This window comes from Leptonotus elevatus, chromosome 12, assembly GCF_054856555.1.
Source record: "Leptonotus elevatus isolate MCC_2025b chromosome 12, RoL_Lele_1.0, whole genome shotgun sequence".
Classification (NCBI taxonomy): Eukaryota; Metazoa; Chordata; class Actinopteri; order Syngnathiformes; family Syngnathidae; genus Leptonotus; species Leptonotus elevatus.
The window spans coordinates 14,456,880-14,478,025 of record NC_141250.1 but is presented as its reverse complement, the minus strand read 5'-3'; the positions used below and the strand labels follow the sequence as shown (position 1 = coordinate 14,478,025).

At 37.2% G+C, this 21,146-nt stretch overlaps 3 protein-coding genes and 1 pseudogene across 6 annotated transcripts; all 4 read right to left on the bottom strand.

The window, feature by feature from the left end:
- Nucleotides 1-228: 228 nt before the first annotated feature.
- Nucleotides 229-4,485, bottom strand: LOC147164691 (histamine N-methyltransferase A-like). The gene is made up of 6 exons (XM_086091925.1): nt 4,295-4,485; nt 2,569-2,621; nt 2,291-2,398; nt 1,906-2,027; nt 1,616-1,709; nt 229-722 (listed from the first exon to the last, which is right to left on the bottom strand). The coding sequence occupies exons 1-6, from the start codon at nt 4,435-4,437 to the stop codon at nt 370-372; spliced, it is 873 nt and encodes a 290-aa protein (XP_085948051.1). The 5' UTR covers nt 4,438-4,485; the 3' UTR covers nt 229-369.
- Nucleotides 4,486-5,541: 1,056 nt separating this feature from the next.
- On the bottom strand, nt 5,542-10,268 carry LOC147164690 (histamine N-methyltransferase-like). Of its 3 annotated transcripts, none has more exons than XM_086091922.1 (8): nt 10,254-10,268; nt 8,618-8,718; nt 8,400-8,540; nt 7,519-7,571; nt 7,157-7,264; nt 6,833-6,954; nt 6,551-6,644; nt 5,542-6,085 (listed from the first exon to the last, which is right to left on the bottom strand). In XM_086091922.1, the coding sequence occupies exons 3-8, from the start codon at nt 8,534-8,536 to the stop codon at nt 5,733-5,735; spliced, it is 867 nt and encodes a 288-aa protein (XP_085948048.1). In that variant the 5' UTR covers nt 8,537-8,540; nt 8,618-8,718; nt 10,254-10,268; the 3' UTR covers nt 5,542-5,732. The 3 variants fall into 3 exon arrangements, with proteins under 3 accessions (XP_085948048.1, XP_085948049.1, XP_085948047.1); XM_086091923.1 differs by lacking the exon at nt 10,254-10,268 and adding an exon at nt 8,825-9,020; XM_086091921.1 differs by lacking the exons at nt 8,618-8,718; nt 10,254-10,268 and having other exon boundaries at nt 8,400-8,551.
- On the bottom strand, nt 9,276-13,415 carry LOC147164689 (histamine N-methyltransferase-like; annotated as a pseudogene). The gene is made up of 6 exons (XR_015096739.1): nt 13,134-13,415; nt 12,775-12,827; nt 12,425-12,532; nt 12,126-12,247; nt 11,842-11,935; nt 9,276-10,559 (listed from the first exon to the last, which is right to left on the bottom strand). The product of XR_015096739.1 is annotated as a histamine N-methyltransferase-like (transcript).
- A 137-nt stretch (nt 13,416-13,552) lies between these two features.
- Nucleotides 13,553-19,857, bottom strand: LOC147164688 (histamine N-methyltransferase-like). Its single transcript, XM_086091920.1, has 7 exons — nt 19,771-19,857; nt 18,615-18,761; nt 18,176-18,228; nt 17,484-17,591; nt 16,546-16,676; nt 16,320-16,413; nt 13,553-14,509 (listed from the first exon to the last, which is right to left on the bottom strand). Exons 1-7 carry the CDS (start codon nt 19,833-19,835, stop codon nt 14,148-14,150), a joined length of 960 nt encoding a protein of 319 aa, XP_085948046.1. The 5' UTR covers nt 19,836-19,857; the 3' UTR covers nt 13,553-14,147.
- Nucleotides 19,858-21,146: the final 1,289 nt, after the last annotated feature.

Here is a 21,146-nt window from a genome sequence, read left to right as displayed (position 1 = left end):
AGGTTGTTGGAATGATTTATCTTGTATACATTTTCATCCTTATATAAAAAAAAAAATTAAAACTCTTTTTTAATCTACTGTATAACGTTACAAATGTGATCTTGTAATAAGGATTTTGTGCTGAAGTCACACTGTAAAAAAAAAAAAACACAAGTCATATTTGTTTTTACTTGCTTTATGAGACAGAAATCCGGATACACATAAAAGTACATTTCTACTTTAATGTGTGTAAAATGCATGTTAGTTTATCTTATTTTAGATTAGATTAAACACATTTTTTGAAAATTAATATTAAAGAAGGATTAAAGCACCTGGATCCGTTTTCTTAACTGAGCTGATTAACAATGCTGAGCACTCCAGAGGACGTACTCATACATGAACAAATATGCAACTCACATAACTGTTGAAATATACCTTGCCCTCTTTCTCAGTGCTACACTTGGTCCTGAGAAAGTTCAGCATGTCCGCTCTTATTTGCGGTGTGAACGACTGAGCGAAATCATCATTGCCGGTTAAGAAACGAAGCAGAAGTTGTCCAGTCTCGCTCTTTGGATCAAAACACTCGGTGATGTCAAAGGCGTTGGGGATGGAATGCTCTTCGTATTGCAGACCCAGAGTCTTCACGGAGGCCAGGACGTCTCCGGATGAGCGATACACGGGGATGCTCTCATTGCACAGTTGCTTTGAGAAAGTCCTCCACAGAAGATCCCAGCCATCACCGGCTGTGTAAACATGTATCAATTGATACCCCAATTGAAACCCCAAATTACAGTATAAGAAAGATTGCTTTTAGAGTAACAAGGACATTGTTAGTCCAATATAAAACGAAGCTGGACCTTTGATACATCTTTTAACTCATTCACTGCCATTGACAGCTATAGATGTCAAAAATTCATTTGGACTATTTCTATTAGTTTCACTTTTTTTCTTCCACTTTTGTTATCAAGAGTATGAAAACCTAGAAAAAAAAATATTGTACATTTAGAACAGATGTACAATTTGTGATTACTAGTGAAGTCATGTGATTAATTACAATTAAATATTTTAATTGCCTGATGGCCCTAATAAAAAAAAAAGATTATTAAAAATTAGGGGCGTCAGACGATTACATTTTTTAAATTGTAATTAATCGCATGACTTCAATAGTTAACTCGCGATTAATCACAAATATTATATCTGTTCTAAATGTACGATAAAAAAATTATAGGTTTTCATACTCATGTTTTTCGGCATTTAGCATACAGGTACATTTGGATGTATTTGCAAATACATTCTAATACATTTGCAAAAATGTTATATAAATATGTTGCAAAATGCAAATAATTTGCTTGTTGTTTCCATACAAGCGTGATTGACATATACCGAGTTGTTTGCCTCATTATTATTATTATTGATATTATTATTATTATTATTATTATGCCCAGCAACAAAGAAGACATGTGTTCATTCATGTCGATGCACCTGCTTGTGAGCTAAAATGTTGTTTAGCTGCGTATCTTTTTATCTATATGGTGGAGATATTGGAAGTAATGACACTGACAATTAAAAACAAATGTCGAACTACAAAAGGTTGACTGACAGTGACTTGACAGTTACTCAAAAAGGGCCCACTTACTTTTGACTACGGTGATCATAAGGCTGCCGTTCTTGTTCAGACAGCTGTGATAGAATTTGATGGTTTCTGTCAGGTTGTCAACGTAGTAAATCATCTGCAAAGCAAAAAAATTGGAAGGAATGTTTATTTCACAAAACAGCAGTTAAGATTGTAATCCCATTGGGATATGCTGTTATATTGAATAATTAAGAAGAAGTCACATAACATATTCTTTAAACTTAGTAAAATATTTCACATGCTAACCCCCCCCAAAGAACAATTTAACAAAAAATAGTTGATATTGATAATACCTGAATCATGTGAATGAAGTCATATTTCTTCACGTCTTTGACTTGCTTTCTGTAATCCTCACTTAGCATGACATGCCAAGTGAACGGAATCTTCTCGAGGTTATCAGTCTTTGCTACCAATGCTGAAACATAATAGGGAATATGAGACGATAACACGAGCTCGTGTGGACTTTTAACCGTGCACGCGCTTGAGAAGGTACAGTACAGTACTTACTCCATCTAAAACCTCAGAAAAAAAAAAAAAAAAAAAAAAAAATAAATAAAAAATAAAAAAAAAATAATAATAATAATAAAAAAAAATAATAATAAAAAAAAAATAAAAAAAAAAAAAATAAAAAAATAAATACAATAAAATAAATAAAACCTCAGTGCGTGTTGTCCGTACCTTTGAAGTTGGCCACCAATTCAGTGCTTCCCTCGACAACGTCAGTACTGATGGGAAGAGTGGGGCACACGGACTGCAGGAGAGAAAGCATCTGGACGTCCATCGTGCCTGCACCAAGTTAAAAATAAAAAATAAAAAATAAAAAAATAAATAAAAAGGAAAGTACAAAGTTGTCACCAAGCAATCGCAGGACATAATCAATAATAAGCATCACATTTACAGACGGGCAAATAAGAGCAGCCGCGAGTTGCATTTCACTCGTCACATGGGCTACGTACCTTCACCACTTCCCACACCGAGAACAGCCAGATTGCTTTTATCCACTGCGATTCTGCACCAACACACACACACACACAAAATAAAGCTCATGATGGAATGAACACACACATTGTCAAGTTACATAAGAACTACACAATTTTCTGACTACAGTATTTATCGATCAAATGAACAATAGAATGTACAGTAGAATAAATACTATACAAAAAATAATAAATGATAAAAAAGGAGTTCTTTTTAACCTGTATTTCTTGTACAAAAAAGTCCATTCAGATATGATGATTGAATTCAAATATGAAATCAAATCCACTTATAAAAAGCTGAACCAATATCAAATCAAATGAAACAATGTGATCATCAAAAATACATTTATTGTGTGAACTTTGACATCCGACAAGATGCCAAACAGGCAAAGAATTCTTGAGTCCTGTTTACAAACACAAAAATAACTACAGCTAATAGATTTTACCACAGGAAAAACAATGGAGAGAAAAAAAGTCATCTTTTGGTGAGGTAAGGCTTTCAACATAGTTTTTTTTTTTTTAATACTTAGTCATGAATTTCGCTCTTCGGTTTTCTTTTCTACTTAGTGTGTACAGGTCAGTAACTGACATTTGCCTTATTGCCGCCAAGTGGCAGAAAGCTTTATTGTAAACCGAGCAACTCATTGACAATTGTAACAGCTCCAACGCATTGAATTCATAACATATTCTTTTATGCAGCCCACTCGTCTGCACTCGCTGCATGGTTAAGAATCACTTATTTAGACATTTCAGGTACGACCTTATGGCCACCCCTATATGAGTCATGGTTTCACCCTGGCCACCCCAATTAATTTTTTTTGGGCTACGCCCCTGGTCCCAGTACGCATTCCCCTTAGGCTTTTCTGATAGTCATAATCAACTTCTGGAAAAACCACAAAGCACACATAGACTAACTGCCAATTAGTAATGAGGCAAACTTTGATGCAGCCCCGAAGGGCCTGCTGAGGGTGTGGCGCTGTTCTACTGTTTTACAACCAGGATGAAAAGAACACTTTGAATATGAATACTTAATCAATAATGCATCATACATGATATCATTTGCAATGTGTATTTTAACACAGACTCATTAACACTTTAAAACCAGACTCGAAAAAACACATAATTGGGTCCGCTTATTCACTTTAACATTGCCCATACCATTGACTATTTTTAATTATGCATTATGTTCTGTCATTTCATTGTAGGCGCCTATAAATTAAATAAATTCTTATTATTTTCCTTTTGAAATCTTAAAATCTTTAACATTGATTTTCTTTACTCATTTTGTTGGCACTGAAGTGAATGTCGTCAAACCCCAACATCATACATTTAAACAGAAATCATTTACTAAAGTTTGCACTCGGGTTTCCCCAAAATTGCGGTCAGTTTTTTACATTATGAGCTTTGAAAATTCCATACATTATTTTACTGCTCCTCAAGTTTGGCATAATGAATGCATAATAATACGTCCCCCCCCCCCCTCCCCCCCAACATTAGCTCATTTGCAAAATATCTTTTTATGACAACTCATGTTGTAGTTCCTTTTGGTAAGTTTGGGTCCCAGGAAGAAAGCTCATCTTTAAAGTGATGATAAACCTCCTTTAGACTAGTCAGCAAGAGACCCTAAATTCAGTCTGTTGCATTAAAGAGGCCGAATTCAGTAGATCTGTCAATCATCAATATTTATGAAAAGATGTTGTCGTACCTTTTGAACTCCCTTGGCAGGTACTCCAGGAGAAAACGGAAAACCGTTGCGTACTCGCCCGAATGTTGCAGATAGAACAGAAAACTTTGGACCTCACTGCCTTCATACGAGCTTTGGTGCGCCTTAGTCTCTTCTGCCATCATTCTGTAAAGTATGAAGGTAACAGTAACAATAGCAGTACAGCCCTGAAATCGAAAATATGACTTTGCTGGTCTGCTCTCTTGCAGTGCAATTAAATAGTCGCTAAATGTGTACATAGCCTACAGTATACTTTTATGCAAAAGGACAATCCGGTTTATAATTGAGTTATTTTGCTGAAACAACATATAAAGCATTTGATATTTTAATCTTCCATTAATGGAAAGATTTTGACGAGAAGTAACAAGACAAGCGTTTACTTTCACTTCAGAACACTCTAAAAATGGATTGGTTAAGAAAAAACTATCAATCTAGTAGGTTTTGCCCATGTTGACTTAATTAACCAATACATTGGTCAGACATTGAGCATTCCAAGTGGTTACGGGCGTACCAATTTTATTGGTTAGCCAAACAACCAATGAAAAAGGTTACAACAGAAAGTAAGTCTAGATAGATCACTTGGAAATATATTTATTGTATCAATTTATTGTATTCTAAATGTATTTATTAACTCATTCACTGCCCTTGACTATAGATGTCAAAAATTCATGTGAACTATTTCTATTAGTTTAACTTTTTTTTCCCATTTCTTTAAAATGTTATGAAAACCTAGATTTTTTTAATTGTACAATTACAACAGATATAAAATCATCATGTGATTAATTACGATTAAACAGCCCTTATTTTTAACATATTTTTTTAAATTAGGCCCGTCAGGCTATTATTTTTTATTGTAATGAATCATATAACTTCACTTGTTAACGATTAATCACAAATTTGATATCTGTTCTAAATGTATAATAATTATTTTTCTAGATTTTCATACTCTTGTTAGCAAAAGTAGATTTTTTTTTTAAACTAATAGAATAATATAGTATTTAAAAATGGAAATGTGTGTCTAAAAAAAAAAGTATGTTGTGATGATATTTTTGCCTACTGAGTTTTGTCAGTCATACATGGACACCAAATAATCATCAATGTATTTAATTTAATTAACATTTGGCAACACTTTGCAAGGTTAATACAGTTCAAGTCATCAGATTTATTTAGCTGGATATAAAAACTATTAGAAAAGTCACACTGCAAGGAAAAACAAGTACAAATACAAGTACATAAGACTTTTTTATTTTTATTTTTTTACTTGCTTTATGGGACACAGAAACCTGGATACACATAGAAATACATTTCTACTTTCAACCTTTAGTTTATTTGAGCCTATTTTAGATGAGTTTAGTTTTTTTTAAGCGCCAAGTCTTAAGTGAGCTGATTAACTTTTCTTTTTTTCTCAGCAAGTACTCAATCAAGCATGAACAAATATACAGCTCAAACAACTGTTGAAATATACCTTGCCCTCTTTCTCAGTGCTACACTTGGTCCTGAGAAAGTTCAGCATGTCCGCTCTTATTTGCGGTGTGAACGACCGAGAGAACTCATCGGTGGCGGTCATGAAACGAAGCAGACGTCGTCCAGTCTCGCTGTTTGGATCAAAGCACTCGGTGATGTCAAAGGTGTTGGGGATGGAATGCTCTTCGTATTGCAGACCCAGAGTCTTCACGGAGGCCAGGACGTCTCCGGATGAGCGATACGCGGGGATGCTCTCATTGCGCAGTTGCTTTGAGAAAGTCCTCCACAGAAGGTCCCAGCCATCACCGGCTGTGTAAATAGGAAGCCAAAATCATGCGCTGCAGAAATAATAATAAAACCATAAAAATTACGAATAAAACAATATTTACTTACTTAAATTTATCATTGGTTAATGCTAAAAATAAATAAATTATTAAAATGGTTTATGGGGGGGGGGGGTTTGTACGGAAACGTGGAACTTTCAATGTGAATGGCAAACTCGTTTGTATTCATATTTTGTAACATATGTAGCGTCTTTACCGACATTCAAACGTCTTTGCAAAGTTTTGCCCAGCAACAAGCGGCTGTACAAAGCAGAAAATCAAGTCATTCATGTTGATGCACCTGCTTGTGAGCTAAAACGTTCTCTCGTGTTTTTACTATGAACTCTGTGTATTTTTTGTCTATGTGTTGGAGATATTGGAAGTAATGACACTGACAATTAAAATCAAATGAAAAATTACACTTGACAGTTACTCAACAAGGCCTGCTTACCTTTTTCTGCGATGATCATAAGCCTGCCGTTCTTGTTCAGACAGCTGTGATAGAATTGGATGGTTTCTGTCAAGTTGTCAACGTAGTAAATCATCTGCAAAGCAAAAAAATTGGAAGGAATGTTTACAAAACAGCAGTCAAAATTGTAATCCCATTGGGACATGCTGTTATTATCGTATTAAATAATTAAGAGCTTAGTAAGATATTTCACTTTTGCTAAATCATGTGTTTTTTTCCCCCCCAGAGAACAATTTAACAATAAATAGCTGATATTGATAATACCTGAATCATGTGAATGAAGTCATATTTCTTCACATCTTTGACTTGCTTTCTGTAATCCTCACTTAGCATGACATGCCAAGTGAACGGAATCTTCTCGAGGTTATCAGTCTTTGCTACCAATGCTGAAATATAATATAGGCAGAATCCAACAGTCAACAAAGTTGCTGTTTATTTGAACAAGGTATATGAGACAATTACACAGAGGTTGTGTGGACTTTTAACTGTGCAACAATCTCTGAGTTTTCTGTGTAAACATGGCCGCCCAATTTAAAAATCGACAAATGACTCCATCTTTTCTAAAACCTCAATATTTGTCGTCCGTACCTTTAAAGTTAGCGACCAATTCAGTGCTTCCCTCGACAACGTCAGCACTGATGGGAAGAGTGGGGCACGCGGACTGCAGGAGCGAAAGCATCTGGACGTCCAGCTCGCCTGCGCCGAGGCAAGAAATAAGCTCCTCAATGTGAGATCGCGCATAGTTGCATACGAGGCGGCGAAGACGCCAGAATGTCATTTGTGAGTGGAAAAGTCGACCTCATGAGTCGCACTGGCGAACTTTAGCCGACTTTGGGCGAGATGCCAAATTGGTCACCAACCCATCGAAGGGCATAATAATAATAATAATAATAATAATAAGCATCATATTTACAGACAGCTGCATTTCACTCGTCACATGGGCTACGTACCTCCACCACTTCCCACACCGAGAAGAGCCAGATTGCTTTTATCCGCTGCAATTCTGCACCAACACACAGACACACACACAAAATATCATGAATGAATGAACATCCCGGTTTACGAATTTGAGAAACTTTTGTGAACCGAGGCAAAGTTTTCCAGAAATCATATCACTGTACAGCATTTTATTATTTTTTGTCGCACTGTGGGATGTGGCGGACATTTTGTGTGCATGTTTATAAAATTTTATTTATTCTTATTACTGTATTTTTTAAATAGTATTATTACAATAGTGCAGCTGGTAGATTTTGCTAAACCTATATGCACAACAAGATCACAAACATCAGTCGCATGTTTAGCTAATATTTCCACAGAAAACCACAAAGCGACTAACAGGTAATTAAGTCATTTGGGCAAACTACGATGCAACCTCGAGTGTACACAATGCTCCTTAGGAACCAAATCACACCAGCTTATATCATTAGCCTTGTGTATTTTCCTTTGTGAAATCTTATCTTTAACAACATTTTTTTGTACTACTCATTTTGTTGTCAATGAGTTTAATTTCTCCAAACACCAACTCCATACATTTAAAATGAAAGCAGTTACTTAAGTTTGAACCTGGGTTGTCCCAATGTTGTGGTCAGTTTTTAAAATTCAATTAAATTGAAATCAATTAATGATGTATTTTGGTAAGTTTGGGGTCCCAGGAAGGAAGTTCATCTTTATTTCGGATCTTATAGCCTATAAAGTTATGATAAACCTCCTTGAGACTAGTCCACAAGATACTCTAAACTTGCATTAGAGGTTGATTTGTTTTTGTTTTTAAACAGTAGACGTGTGAATAATCAATATTTAGGATCATCAATTCCAAAATACGTTTTAGTACCTTTTGAACTCCCCTGGCAGGTACTCCAGGAGAAAACGGAGAACAGCTGCGTGCTCGCCCGAATGTTGCAGATAGAACTGAAAACTTTGGACCTCACTGCCCTCATACATGCTTTGCTTATTGGTCTCCGCCGCCATAATTCTGGAATGCATGAAGATAACAGCAACAGTAGCAGTGCAGCCCTGAAATCGAAAATAGTACTTCGCTGATTTGTTTACCTGTCTGCGGTGTCGTACACAACAAGTTCTGTCAGCCAAGTCAAAACTTCGCGTGCCGTCCTCTATGGTCAATGCTTTTTAAACCGTGGCTAAACTGAGCACTACGGTAAAGTTCAAATAGGCGATTTCAAAATAAAACCTCAAATTTCATTTATCATGTTTTCAACCATAAATGAGGGCTATAATACATATATATCATATTTTTACCTTTAAACTTTAAGCTTGCTTTGCATTCAATTCTATAAAAGCGGAACAGTAAAACACAATTCAATAATTTTGACGTGCCGGTTAAATGGATTTGACCGTAAGGCTGAAAGTAAACAGCTGTTGCCTCACATCAACATTCAGACAAGCCCCCATGAGGTTTTGATGTGCAAGTGTAACTAACTTCATACACTTGCCAGAGTTGTGTAACCGAGTTTAACCGGATTTATACAGCAGTCCATTTCTGTCTTGTTAGCTAGAAAACAGTTGTGACAAATGTGGGAGTGTAATCGTGTAGCTCATTATTGTGACATTATGCAGACTATTAGGAATATTTGTTTTCCTTGTTTGTTCAAGCGGAAAAAACAACACTTTGGAGATCAAATGTGGGAAATCTGTCATATTTATTATGTGCAAAGTTCACAATGACATTTAGACATTAATGTTAGAGAAGCCTTCAATTTTAACCTTTGCCTTTTCAAAAGAAGAGACAAAATGGACTATTCCGAGTCAAGTTTAAAGACGAACTTCAACGACGTTGACGCATTTCACCTTTCTGAAAGTGACTTGACGTACAAAAGCGTTATTTTAGCAATAAACATCTCGGTCTGCGTAGTAATATTTAGACATAAGATATAAACTACGACAACGCTTAAACATTACAGGTTGTCAAGGCGCTATCCAAACCCGGAAAAAAACAAACCAAGAGGGCGCATTTTGAAGCGTGCCATTGGACAATAACCACAAATACGTCATTTTATGACGGACCCTGAGCATAGCTGCCCGCTCAGTTCGCCGGAGCCGGTAACCCACGAAAAATTAACCGATCAACACATAAAATGCAAGAGATAAGAGTATGGAGGTAAATATGGTGCAAAAGTAACTTGTACATTTTTTTTTATTGTACCTGTAGAAAAAAGTATACATTTGTATCTGTAAAAGTCGTAATTTGTATCTGTAAAAAAAATAAATTGTACCTGTAAAAAAATGTGGATCTGTAAAAACAAATTTGTACCTATAAAAGTCAAGATTTGTACCTGTAAAAAAAAAAAGTGTACCTGTACAAAAAAGTGTAACAAATCACAACTTTTACAGATACAAATGTACACTTTTTTTCTACAGGTCCAATTTTTTTTACAAGTTACTTTTGCAGCATATTTACCTCCATATAAGAGTGCCAACAATTTTTGTTTCATTTGTTGATAAATGAAGCTGATGTTAACAAAAAAAAAAAAGTCTAATGCACGAAATCGGCCCTCGGCCCACCGCTTATGTAGCTTCCACACGGCATCAAAAGAAAACATTCACCACCCCAAAAAAAAGAAGCGCTACACATGCACACAAAAAACAAAGAAGCGCCACCCAGTGGAGCGGTGCCACACGGTACTCAAGCATGAACAAATATATAGCTCAAGCAAACGTTGAAATATACCTTGCCCTCCTTCTCAGTGCTACACTTGCTCCTGATAAATTTCAGCATGTCAGCTCTTATTTGCGGTGTGAACGACAGAGAAATCATCGGTGGCGGTCATGAAACAAAGCAGACGTTGTCCAGTCTCGCTGTTTGGATCAAAGCACTCGGTGATGTCAAAGGTGTAGGAGCTGGAATGCTCCTCGTATTTCAGACCCAGAGTCTTCAGGGAGGCCAGGACGGCTCCAGATGAGTGATACTGGGTGGTGGTCCCATTGGTCAGCCACTTTGAGTAGGCCTTCCACAGAATGTCATAGCTACCGCCGGCTGTGTAAACATGAATTCTTTTGAACTTAAACTCAAAAATACAGCATGAGAAGGATTGCTTTTATTTGTTTAGTTAAGAGTAACAAGGACGTTGATAGTCCAACATAAAACAAAGCTGAACATTTGATACATTGTTTAATGTATTCATTATTGATTTCACACTGTGCATCTTATTGTCATCGAAGTTTGCAGTTGCGTAAAACTAAACTGCTGTTTTTAACTGTCATTTTTGAAACAAGTCTTTTTTTTGGAAAACATTGTACAGGTACTGTAGGATATACCTAACGTTTTGTCTAAATCGCAGTTCAAAGGTATGGAAGCATGGATCTGCCAAAATGGAGTCAACATTTTCGACTGGAAACCTCGTTTGGACATATTTATATACATTCGAACGTATTTGCAAGTAGGTTCAAACCTACATGCAAATAGGTACGTGCAAATGAACTTGCAGGCAAAATGCTAAAACAGAGCATTTTCTCCCATAATGTTACCGCAAGTCAATACCCCGTGGCATTATGGGGGGGGGGGGGGGGGGGGGGAAGCGCAGAACAGAAATCCTGCAATCCAAAAATAATAGCAAAAGCGTATAAACATGAACAAACAATATTTACTTAGTTAGTATTAGCATAATGGAAAACAAATTAAGCATGTGCAAACCATTACCCCGTGGTACATTTGGATATATTTGCCAATTGGAACATATTACGTGTTACATATTACTGCCGTCAGCCGAAACCTCATGAGTCACAATATGGATTTTATTTTGTATTTTTTTTTTAATCTATACTTTTGGTCAGCCCACATATGTGGGTGTCATTTTTACAAATGAATCTCCAATCTAAAGTCTTGAAAATGGCTTGTTCTCTTTGATGATGCAATGTCATTTTGGGGTCTCCTGAAAAGGGACGATTTTGGAGGTACGAGGTTTTGGCCCAACGCCAGCGATATGTTGCAATCAATAAATGCAAACAAGTTTGCCTGTCCAAATATTTTCTCCACATTGGCAGTTCTACTTTTCCGTACAAATGTGATTGACATATACCAATTTCTTCACATTATTATTATTATTATTATTATTATTATGCACAAGCGGCTCTGCAAAGCAGAAATTTGTTCATGTCGATGCACCTGCTTGTGAGCTAAAATGTTGTTTAGCTGCGCATCTTTTTGTCTCCGTGGTGGAGATATTGGAAGTAATGACACTGACAATTAAAAACAAATGTCAAACTACAAGAAGTTGACTGATAGCGATTGGACAGTCACTCAAAAAGGTCCCACTTACCTGCTCCTACGATGATCATAAGCCTGCCGTTCTTGTTCAGACAGCTGTGATAGAATTTGATGGTTTCTGTCAAGTTGTTAACGTAGTAAATCATCTGCAAAGCAAAAAAATTGGAAGGAATGTTTACAAAACAGCAGTTGAAATTGTAATCCCATTGGGATATGCTGCTATTATCGTATTAAAAAATTAAGAGCTTAGTAAGATATTTCACTTTTGCTAAATCATGTGTCCACCCCCCCCCCCCAGAGAACAATTTAACAATAAATAGCTGATATTGATAATACCTGAATCATGTGAATTAAGTCATATTTCTTCACATCTTTGACTTGCTTTCTGTAATCCTCACTTAGCATGACATGCCAAGTGAACGGAATCTTCTCGAGGTTATCAGTCTTTGCTACCAATGCTGAAATATAATATAGGAAGAATCCAACGGTCAACAAAGTTGCTGTTTATTTGAACAAGGTATATGAAACAATTACACAGAGGTTGTATGGACTTTTAACTGTGCAACATGGCCGCCCATTTAAAAATCGACAAATGACTCCATCTTTTCTGAAACCTCAGTATTTGTCGTCCGTACCTTTAAAGTTAGCGACCAATTCAGTGCTTCCCTCGACAACGTCAGCACTGATGGGAAGAGTGGGGAACGCGGACTGCAGGAGCGAAAGCATCTGGACGTCCAGCTCGCCTGCGCCGAGGCAAGAAATAAGCTCCTCAATGTGAGATCGCGCATAGTTGCATACGAGGCGGCGAAGACGCCAGAATGTCATTTGTGAGTGGAAAAGTCGACCTCATGAGTCGCACTGGCGAACTTTAGCCGACTTTGGGCGAGATGCCAAATTGGTCACCAACCCATCGAAGGGCATAATAATAACAATAAGCATCATGTTTACAGACAGCTGCATTTCACTCGTCACATGGGCTACGTACCTCCACCACTTCCCACACCGAGAACAGCCAGATTGCTTTTATCCGCTGCAATTCTGCACCAACGCACGCACACACGCACACGCACACACACACACACACACAAAGATTAAGAAACATTTCTCCAACCAACTCCATTCATCTAAATGAAAAGCAGTTACTAAATTTTGAACCAGGGTTGCCCAAAAGTTTGTCAAATTCAATTCACAGTTCATCTTTATCTTGGGTTTAAGTTATGATAAAAGCCCTTAAGACTCGTCCACCAGATACTTAAACTCCGTCAAATTATTTTAAAATGTAATTATGTGAATATTAATTGATAATTAGGAGTATCAATTACAGTACAGAAGACGTTTTAGTACCTTTTGAACTCCCTCGGCAGGTACTTCAAGAGAAAACGGAGAATATTTGCGTGCTCGCCAGAATGTTGCAGATAGAACTGAAAACTTTGGACCTCACTGCCTTCATACATGCTTTGCTTCTTGGTCTGCGCCGCCATCATTCTGTAAAGCAGGAAAATAACAGTAACAATAGCAGTACAGCACTGAAAATGAAAATATGACTTTGCTGATTTATTTACCCGTCTGCAGTGTCATACGCAACAAGTTTTGTCAGCCAAGTCGACTTTCCCTGTGTCGTCCGTTGCCTAACCGAGTTGACATTTCAACGAAAACGGAACATTAACTAGTCAAGTGTGCAGATCACTTGATGTAAAATGTAAATAGCCTGCAGGGCAGATTATTATATATATTTTTTGGACTAGTCACACAAGGACACCAAATAATCATCAATGTATTTAATTAAATTAACATTTTGCACAAAAAAAAAGAAAGAAAAAAGGTTGGAGTACATACAGGTCAAGTTATCAGCTTTTTACCGATATCAAAACAATTAGTAAACATTAAATAATTGACAATAGTGCAATCGATCAAAGCCTACATTTGACCTATTGACACAACATGAAGAGAACACGCAAACGAAAGGTTGATTCGAACCCGAACTGTAAGGTAGACGTGCAAAACAAAAGTACTGGACCCATCACTCACAATTAAGACAATGTTGTTGTTTTCCCTCTTTTTATATGTTCATGACAAATAAGAATGTTTCAATGTGACTCAAAATAATTATTGCTTGCACAATCAATAAATGTTTTACGATGGCACTTTGACCCTGGATTTCCCATTCTCATTCCAAATGAGAACAATTGTGTTCCACGGTTAATGATATAAAACAATTAGAAGCCGATTACAATTGCACAATATTAGGTACAATAAGTATTTAACTTGATGACTAGAAAAGGAACTTTTGCTGCTCAGGTTTCCTACCTGGAGAGCTTGAATCGTTATTTTTGCGTATTTTGCACACATACTGAATTTTTATCTGGGTGAATCAACAACGATCACTTCGAGGTTGTTGTTGAAGACAACTTTGCCGTCGGCCTCCAGAGAACAGGCCGGGTCTCGCAGTAACTTCACGACGTCGGCTCGGAGTTGCGGCGAGGCCGTTTGGCTGAAGTGATCCACCTCGGTGAGGAAGTCGAGCAGCAGCTCCCCGCTCTCGTCGCCCTCCGTGAAACACTCCGTGATGTCCATTTGGGAAGGCAGCACGTAGCTTTTGTACGGCACTCCCCCCGAGTCCAGGATGCTTTTGACATCTGCTGTGGTTATGCACTGACTTATTTCGCAGGCACAGATCTGACCTCTGAAGGTCCGCCACAGCTTTCCCCAACCGCTCTCACCTGAAAATCGACCAGACGATGTCTTTTATCTCATGTCTCATTCATCTTTTGATGTCTGGGTTGCAAACATTGGGGAAACTTCCCATGGGAATGAAATAGAAATGCATAAAAATCTCAGTAGGATACGGGCTGAATATCTAACTGAGCTGCGAGTGTTTGCGCACGTGACGGATGTTGGGTTTTCTTCAGGGTTCCTAAATGTTTGCTCAAAACGTTTTTCTCGTCACAAACAAGTGTAAACGTGTTCAATTGGCGACGACTCAGATTCTTGGTGGATGTCTGCCAAACATCGATGCGACCTTAAACAAACCCTGATGAAAAAAGCTGCTAGTGTTTGTGCACGTTTTGTCAGGGTTCTTAACTCATCTACTCCCAGCCATTTTCACTGAAGCAATCCCCTTTGCTCCCGGCTGCTTTACTCGATTTGGATTTTTCAAGGCCCACAGAATATTGTGGTCTATTGCTATAAAAACATGGAACCTACCAAAAAAGATTTGTTTCTTCTTTCATCAGGAAAAAATATATTCCTATCTCTTTCCGTTTTGCAGCAATTAGCATTAGAATATAGCACAATGCAATCATTATTCACAAATTTGTTTAAAACAGTGGGTGAAACAGCTTGTAGCAACATGGCCCTGGTTGATCTCTTATACTCTGATGCCACCTGCTGGCCGTTTTTGTAATAACTACTATTGCTCCATGCATTCTCTTCAGTTCGGAGGCTGCAGCAAAGCCTTCTGTATGCTCTAGCATAAAAAAAACATAAATATGTCTTTAGGAGCATGGTAATGTTTCAAATAGAACAAATGAGGATTCCAAAAGGTTGCAAACAGTTTTTCTTGTCATGAACATGTTAAAAATGTCTTTGCGTCAAGAAAAACTGTTTGCGCCTGTTCGAACTATTTGGAATATTTCCACAATTCCTAACCTTGACTTCCATGGAAAATTTCCGTAAAGAGTCCGGAAATTTACCGAAAACGTTCCCCCCCTTTGTAACCTAATGTCCGACCCAATATTTTTTATATGGATGCATTTACTACAAACAAACAACTGACAGTTTGGTGATTGTATTTTTATTTATTTATAATTTTGATGACTATAGTTTTGAGCTAACAAACTTAAAAGTTTTAGTCTTATAGATTATAGTTTAGAGCAGGGGCGGGCAAACTCGGTCCTCGAGGGACAGAGTCCTGCAGGTTTTGGAAGTGTCCCTCTTTCAACACAAGCTGATTCCAATCAATAGGATCATTATCAGGCTTATGCAGAACTAGCTGATCATTTATCAGCTGTGTTGGAGAAGGGAAACCTGCAGGACTCCGGCCCTCGAGGACCAAGTTTGCCCATCCCTGGTTTAGAGCTAACAAACCCACAACTCACCATCTCCAGAAATGAGAAGATTACAAAAGAAATAATGACAAATATTTTTGATATAGGACAAGGGCAGAAATCGGCTTTCTGAAAAATATTTTCATATTGTATTGCTGATGTCGGGCAGAATCCTTGCATATTCAAAAAGTGGAATATATATTATGCATCATTAAAAAGATCAAAAGTGTGAGTATTTTTTTTGTTTTCCTTTTCACATGTGAGGGCATTACAGTTTGTATATTGCAAAAAAAAATCAAAAATCAATAATGATCACTGAAAAATGTTGCAATATCGTGGGAGTACAAATGATGAACCCCAATATACTAGGGGAGTGCTGTAAATGAACCTTTCTACAAGAGTCTATATTATTGAGATAGCTAAGTCCTTTGTGTTATAACAGGCTGAAAAGGGACACAGAGAGAAGGGAAGAGGGATCCCTTACCAGACACCAGAATAATGAGAAGCTTCCCATTCTTGTCAAGGAGACTCCGGAAGAACCCGATGGTCGCTTCAACATCCTTGACATAATAGAGCATCTGTTGATTTCACCACACATCAATGAGCTTCACATTTGGATTCATGGAATGACATCACAGCACACGAACCGATTTTCCGATGGTGTAGCAGAAACCAAAGAACGGCAACTTCAGAATGTCCGCAGCACTCACCTGAATCATGTGAATGAAGTTAGCCTTCTTTGTCATCCCCTTTAACTTCCATTGCTCCTCAAACTCGGAGGCAGTCATCTTGTTCCACTTAAATGTGATGTAATCCAAATCGGACTTCTGTGACACCAACACTACATCAGCAGATGCAAAACGGACAGTTGAGAAAAACGATATTTTCACTTAGCACTTTTCGTAACGCTCACAATTAGATCATGGAAGGCAATTTGCATATAAATTTGAGCTTACGCCTTTGTAGAAATGAGATATTTAATGATAACGGTAATACCGTGATATTAACTCATTCACTGCCATTGACGGCTATAGACGTCAAAAATTCATTTGAACTATTTCTATTAGTTTAAATTTTTTTCCCACTTTTGTTGAAAACCTAGTATATTTTTTATTGTACATTTAGGACAGATATTAAATTTGTGATTAATCGCCTGTTAACTAGTCAAGTCATGCGATTAATTACAATTAAATAATTTTATATATATATATATATATATATATATATATATATTTTTTTTTCTTTAATTCACTCACTGCCGTTGACGGCTATAAACGTCAAAAATTAATTTGAACTATTTCTATTAGTTTAACATTTTTTCCCACTTTTGTTAACAAGGGTATGAAAACCTAGAATTGTTTTTATTGTACATTTAGACCAGGTATAAAAATTGTGATTAATCGTGAGTTAACTAGTGAAGTAATGCGATTATTACAATTGTAAAAAAATAATCGCCCCTAATTTTTAATAATCTTTTTTTTTTATGAATTTATGGCAGTGAATGGGTTAAAATGGCGGATGTGACATCATGTGCGCGCTGTGTACGTGAAGAAGGGAACATGCAGTTTATTTTTTCGGCCACAGACGGCAGTAGTGATTTGAAAGTCAATATTTTAACTGGCAACGTTATGAGAGAAAGCACAGCTACCTTTGTAGCTATGAAGCTGCTGGCTGCTGGGCTCTACCACCTCGTAGTCCATCATCACCCCAGGATGCTTCAGACGCAACTCAGAGAACATCTCCAGATCAATGCGACCTGCAGGCACCAGCCCCGTTTCATTTTCAAACACTCACGGAGGAACAAAACCATTGGAAATTTCATGGCAAAATTATGCAGCAACGGCTGAGAGACAAACGTAAATATTTCAAATTGCATATCCGTATGCATGTTAAAAATTGGTATCACGCTTCAGACCGAGAAATGCTTCGCAGCAGGATTTTCAGTTCATTTAACTTTTATTGTCCTTTAGAGCGTGTAACATCACCACAGCGGGTCGGGAGTAAATAGTGCAGGTAAATGAAAAGGATTGGCTTCCACATAAATACAAAGTAGCAGCACCACTTGAGAACTTAAAGTTGTGCTGCCGCGTAGTGAAAGAATGACCCGATCCGGTCTGTGACAGAGGTTAAAGATTTATCAGACAACTGAACAGATAAATAAAAACTCTTGGGAGTATTTTTTTAGTTTGTTGCTATGGCAATTAAGGACACAACAGTGTAGTTACTGATACAAGAATGTGTCCTCACCTTTGGTGACCGCAACAGAAGTTACTCAGTTATATAGCGTGTCATTAAATGTGAAGTTGTATCGACGATAAGAAAGCTAATGTGGTCTCTTACCGTCACCGCTTCCAACTCCAATAACATTCAAATGGGGCTTCCCGTTTCCAATGCTGTGGAGAGAGAACAATATAATAAAATAGCATTTTGTATCCAACCAAGCACATGTGATCTTATCATTAGAATGTCAAATATTGAGATCAATTATTTCTGTAACGTAGAATATCTTTCTGTAAAATTCATCATGGAATAACATTAGAGGCGCGTTTAAATATGACTATAATCCAAAACACAAATACAAAATAAAAAAAGAGCAATGATGATGACATGTCAAATCGGTAAAATTACCGAATGAACAATACTGAGCTCTCTTGTGAAAAATAAAAATAAATACAAAAATAATAATAAATAAATAAATATGACTATAAAGAGTAGTATTGGTCTCAATCCAACCTTCCACCACAATATTATTACTAAACAGGTGTGCGAGTTGGATTACCTGGCCACGATGTCCGGCAGGATATTGTGAATAAAGTCGTTCATACACTGATGTTCAGAGGAGCGCTCCAGGAAAAGATGGAAGGCCTTCTGGTACCGGTTGTCATCGTAAACCAGACTCCTCAGTGGAGATGTCATGATGCAATGTCTGGCAAAAATTATCAAAAACAAAATCAGTATCAACTCACCAACATTAAATTATATTTAAAAAAATCTACATATCGCTGTGATGTTGTGGAAGCTTTCTGTTATGAGATCTTATGCTGTAAAATGTGATGACAAATATGTCAGGAAAACATTATTTTTTTTTATTTGGGGTTAATCAGAGCTGCTATAAATGGTAGAAGGTATGTGCTGACTCAGATATCAGGTGTGCACACTTGTGCAACCACATTTTCTCTTTTTTTTTTATTCATTCGCCAAAGTTACAAACTACATTTGTGCTGTACAAAAAAAAAAGACTTGGTTTTATTTAATTTATATCACCATAACCTGGCATTTTAGCAGGGCATAGTGTGTTACATAGTTCATATGTATTATTATTTTATTTCTATTAGTATATATTGATTTTATTTGAATTATGGCGAACTCATTACACTTCACTGGCCCTATACATAATGCACTGTACATGAACTAGTATGTACTATATTGTACTCGTACATAAAAATATGAACTGTAATCCAATAAATCGACCTGTCAATTTATGTTCGTCGTGCGCATGTGCAGTGATGATCAAATCATGTAACTAGCAACATTACTTTCTCTGATTGTAGGATGTTATATTACTTCGGCGTTACTTTTCAGAACAACATGTATACAGTATTACAGTTTTATTAGTAGCTGGATTCAAGAGGAGTAAGAGAAAAATCACGCTTTGGCGATGACGTCACCATTTTCTGGTTTTGGACGATCAATCGTCAATTTGCGACCGGATTGGGTTTCTTGATCAATCCAGGCGAATCGAAATGTATTTCCCGTGTGTTAAAAGAATTTGGGGGGAAAATGCTTGCAATGCACAGGGCGGAAGTAGAATGAAAAAGGACCTAGTAAAGCACTTGTATGCAACATGCAGGTAGGTGAAAATGGCGTTATAGGTGCCATGCGTAGCACATTCCTGTTTGTTGAGATGAAATCACATTAAATATTAATGCACTTACTGTGTGGGGCTGTGTGCAGCAGTTCGTAGTCCAAGCGGGGAATGAATGTTCACTGATTGCAGCATGTTAAAAAAGAAAAAAAAGGAAAAAAAAGATCCTCCCACCTTTGACGCACTACTCAGGTTTCAGCGCTAGGGGGTGCTAGCTCCCCTTGGAAAAACAGCAGTGGCGACATACGGATATTTGCAGGACGGCTCAATTTCAGAAACACGAACACCCACTCAATATTTACTTGTTTGTTTGATTTAACATTTTATGGCTGGACAAAGACTGCCAAGACCCAACTATTTGTATTCAAGCAATGAAAACATACATTTGGCGGGTTCTTTAATATTTCAAATGATTGGATTGAAGCAATACATAAAACTGCAGATTGTTTAAAGTAAATGACATTTGCAAACAATCTAGATTAACCTCAACATCATGACCTTCTTACCGTCCTTCCGACCGTCTTATCAGGCTGTCCCTAAGTGGATACGGTATTTATCGTTTCAGTCACTTCTTCGTCTGTGGTTGGTTACTAAAGCAAACTGTAAGCAACAAGACGTCCCAGTGCTCATTAGTAGAAATAACTACATCCCCCTGACGACATTGTTTTAAAGCAATACAACATCAAGTAGATATACAATAATGAGCTGTCGCAATAAGCTGCTATACTGAAAAATGGAATTGCTATATTACAAATGAAGACAAATATAATGCATACAGTACATTGTTTCACAGTGTAAAGGTCAAGCCTGGGGAAGAAAGGAGTAATATTTCACAATATGTTGTGCCTTTTGCTACATTTGTAGAGCTTGTTATACCGTACTTTAATGCCAAATCAAGAATTAGGGCCCAGCACCCCAAAATAGATAGTTCGGTTAAGTCGCACATCCATGTAATAGGATTTGAATTCAGGACTTGAATTATGGAAAGAGGGTGTTTGTCAGATTCCCAAAGCCTGACCCTATTTGAGTTTGAAGACTACAGCAACTATGGGAGTTCTTTTCAAGCCAGCCTCTGTATTTTTTTTTCCTTTTAATGACCATGCCCAACAGCACAAGAAAGCTGTTTTTGAACCTCCCTTGTCTAGTCAGCGCCTCAACAATGTTTAACACACACTTTTTTTTTGGCCTTTCTCTGCTTTAAAACTTGTACTTGTCAGCAACCAGACCCTTAACTATGACACAAAAGCAGAACTGTGTTACAACACTTTTTCCTCCCTTTATTTGTGAAGTCCAGCCTGACTTTCAAAGTCTTTTTTTATTCATTACGAGGGCTTGCACAAGCTAATCTGTCAACCCTCATTATTGGATAACAGTATGCAAACATTTCGCTGACTAGTAATACAAAGCAATAAAAGTTTATTGTTGCCAATCCTAAGGTTGCAAGTC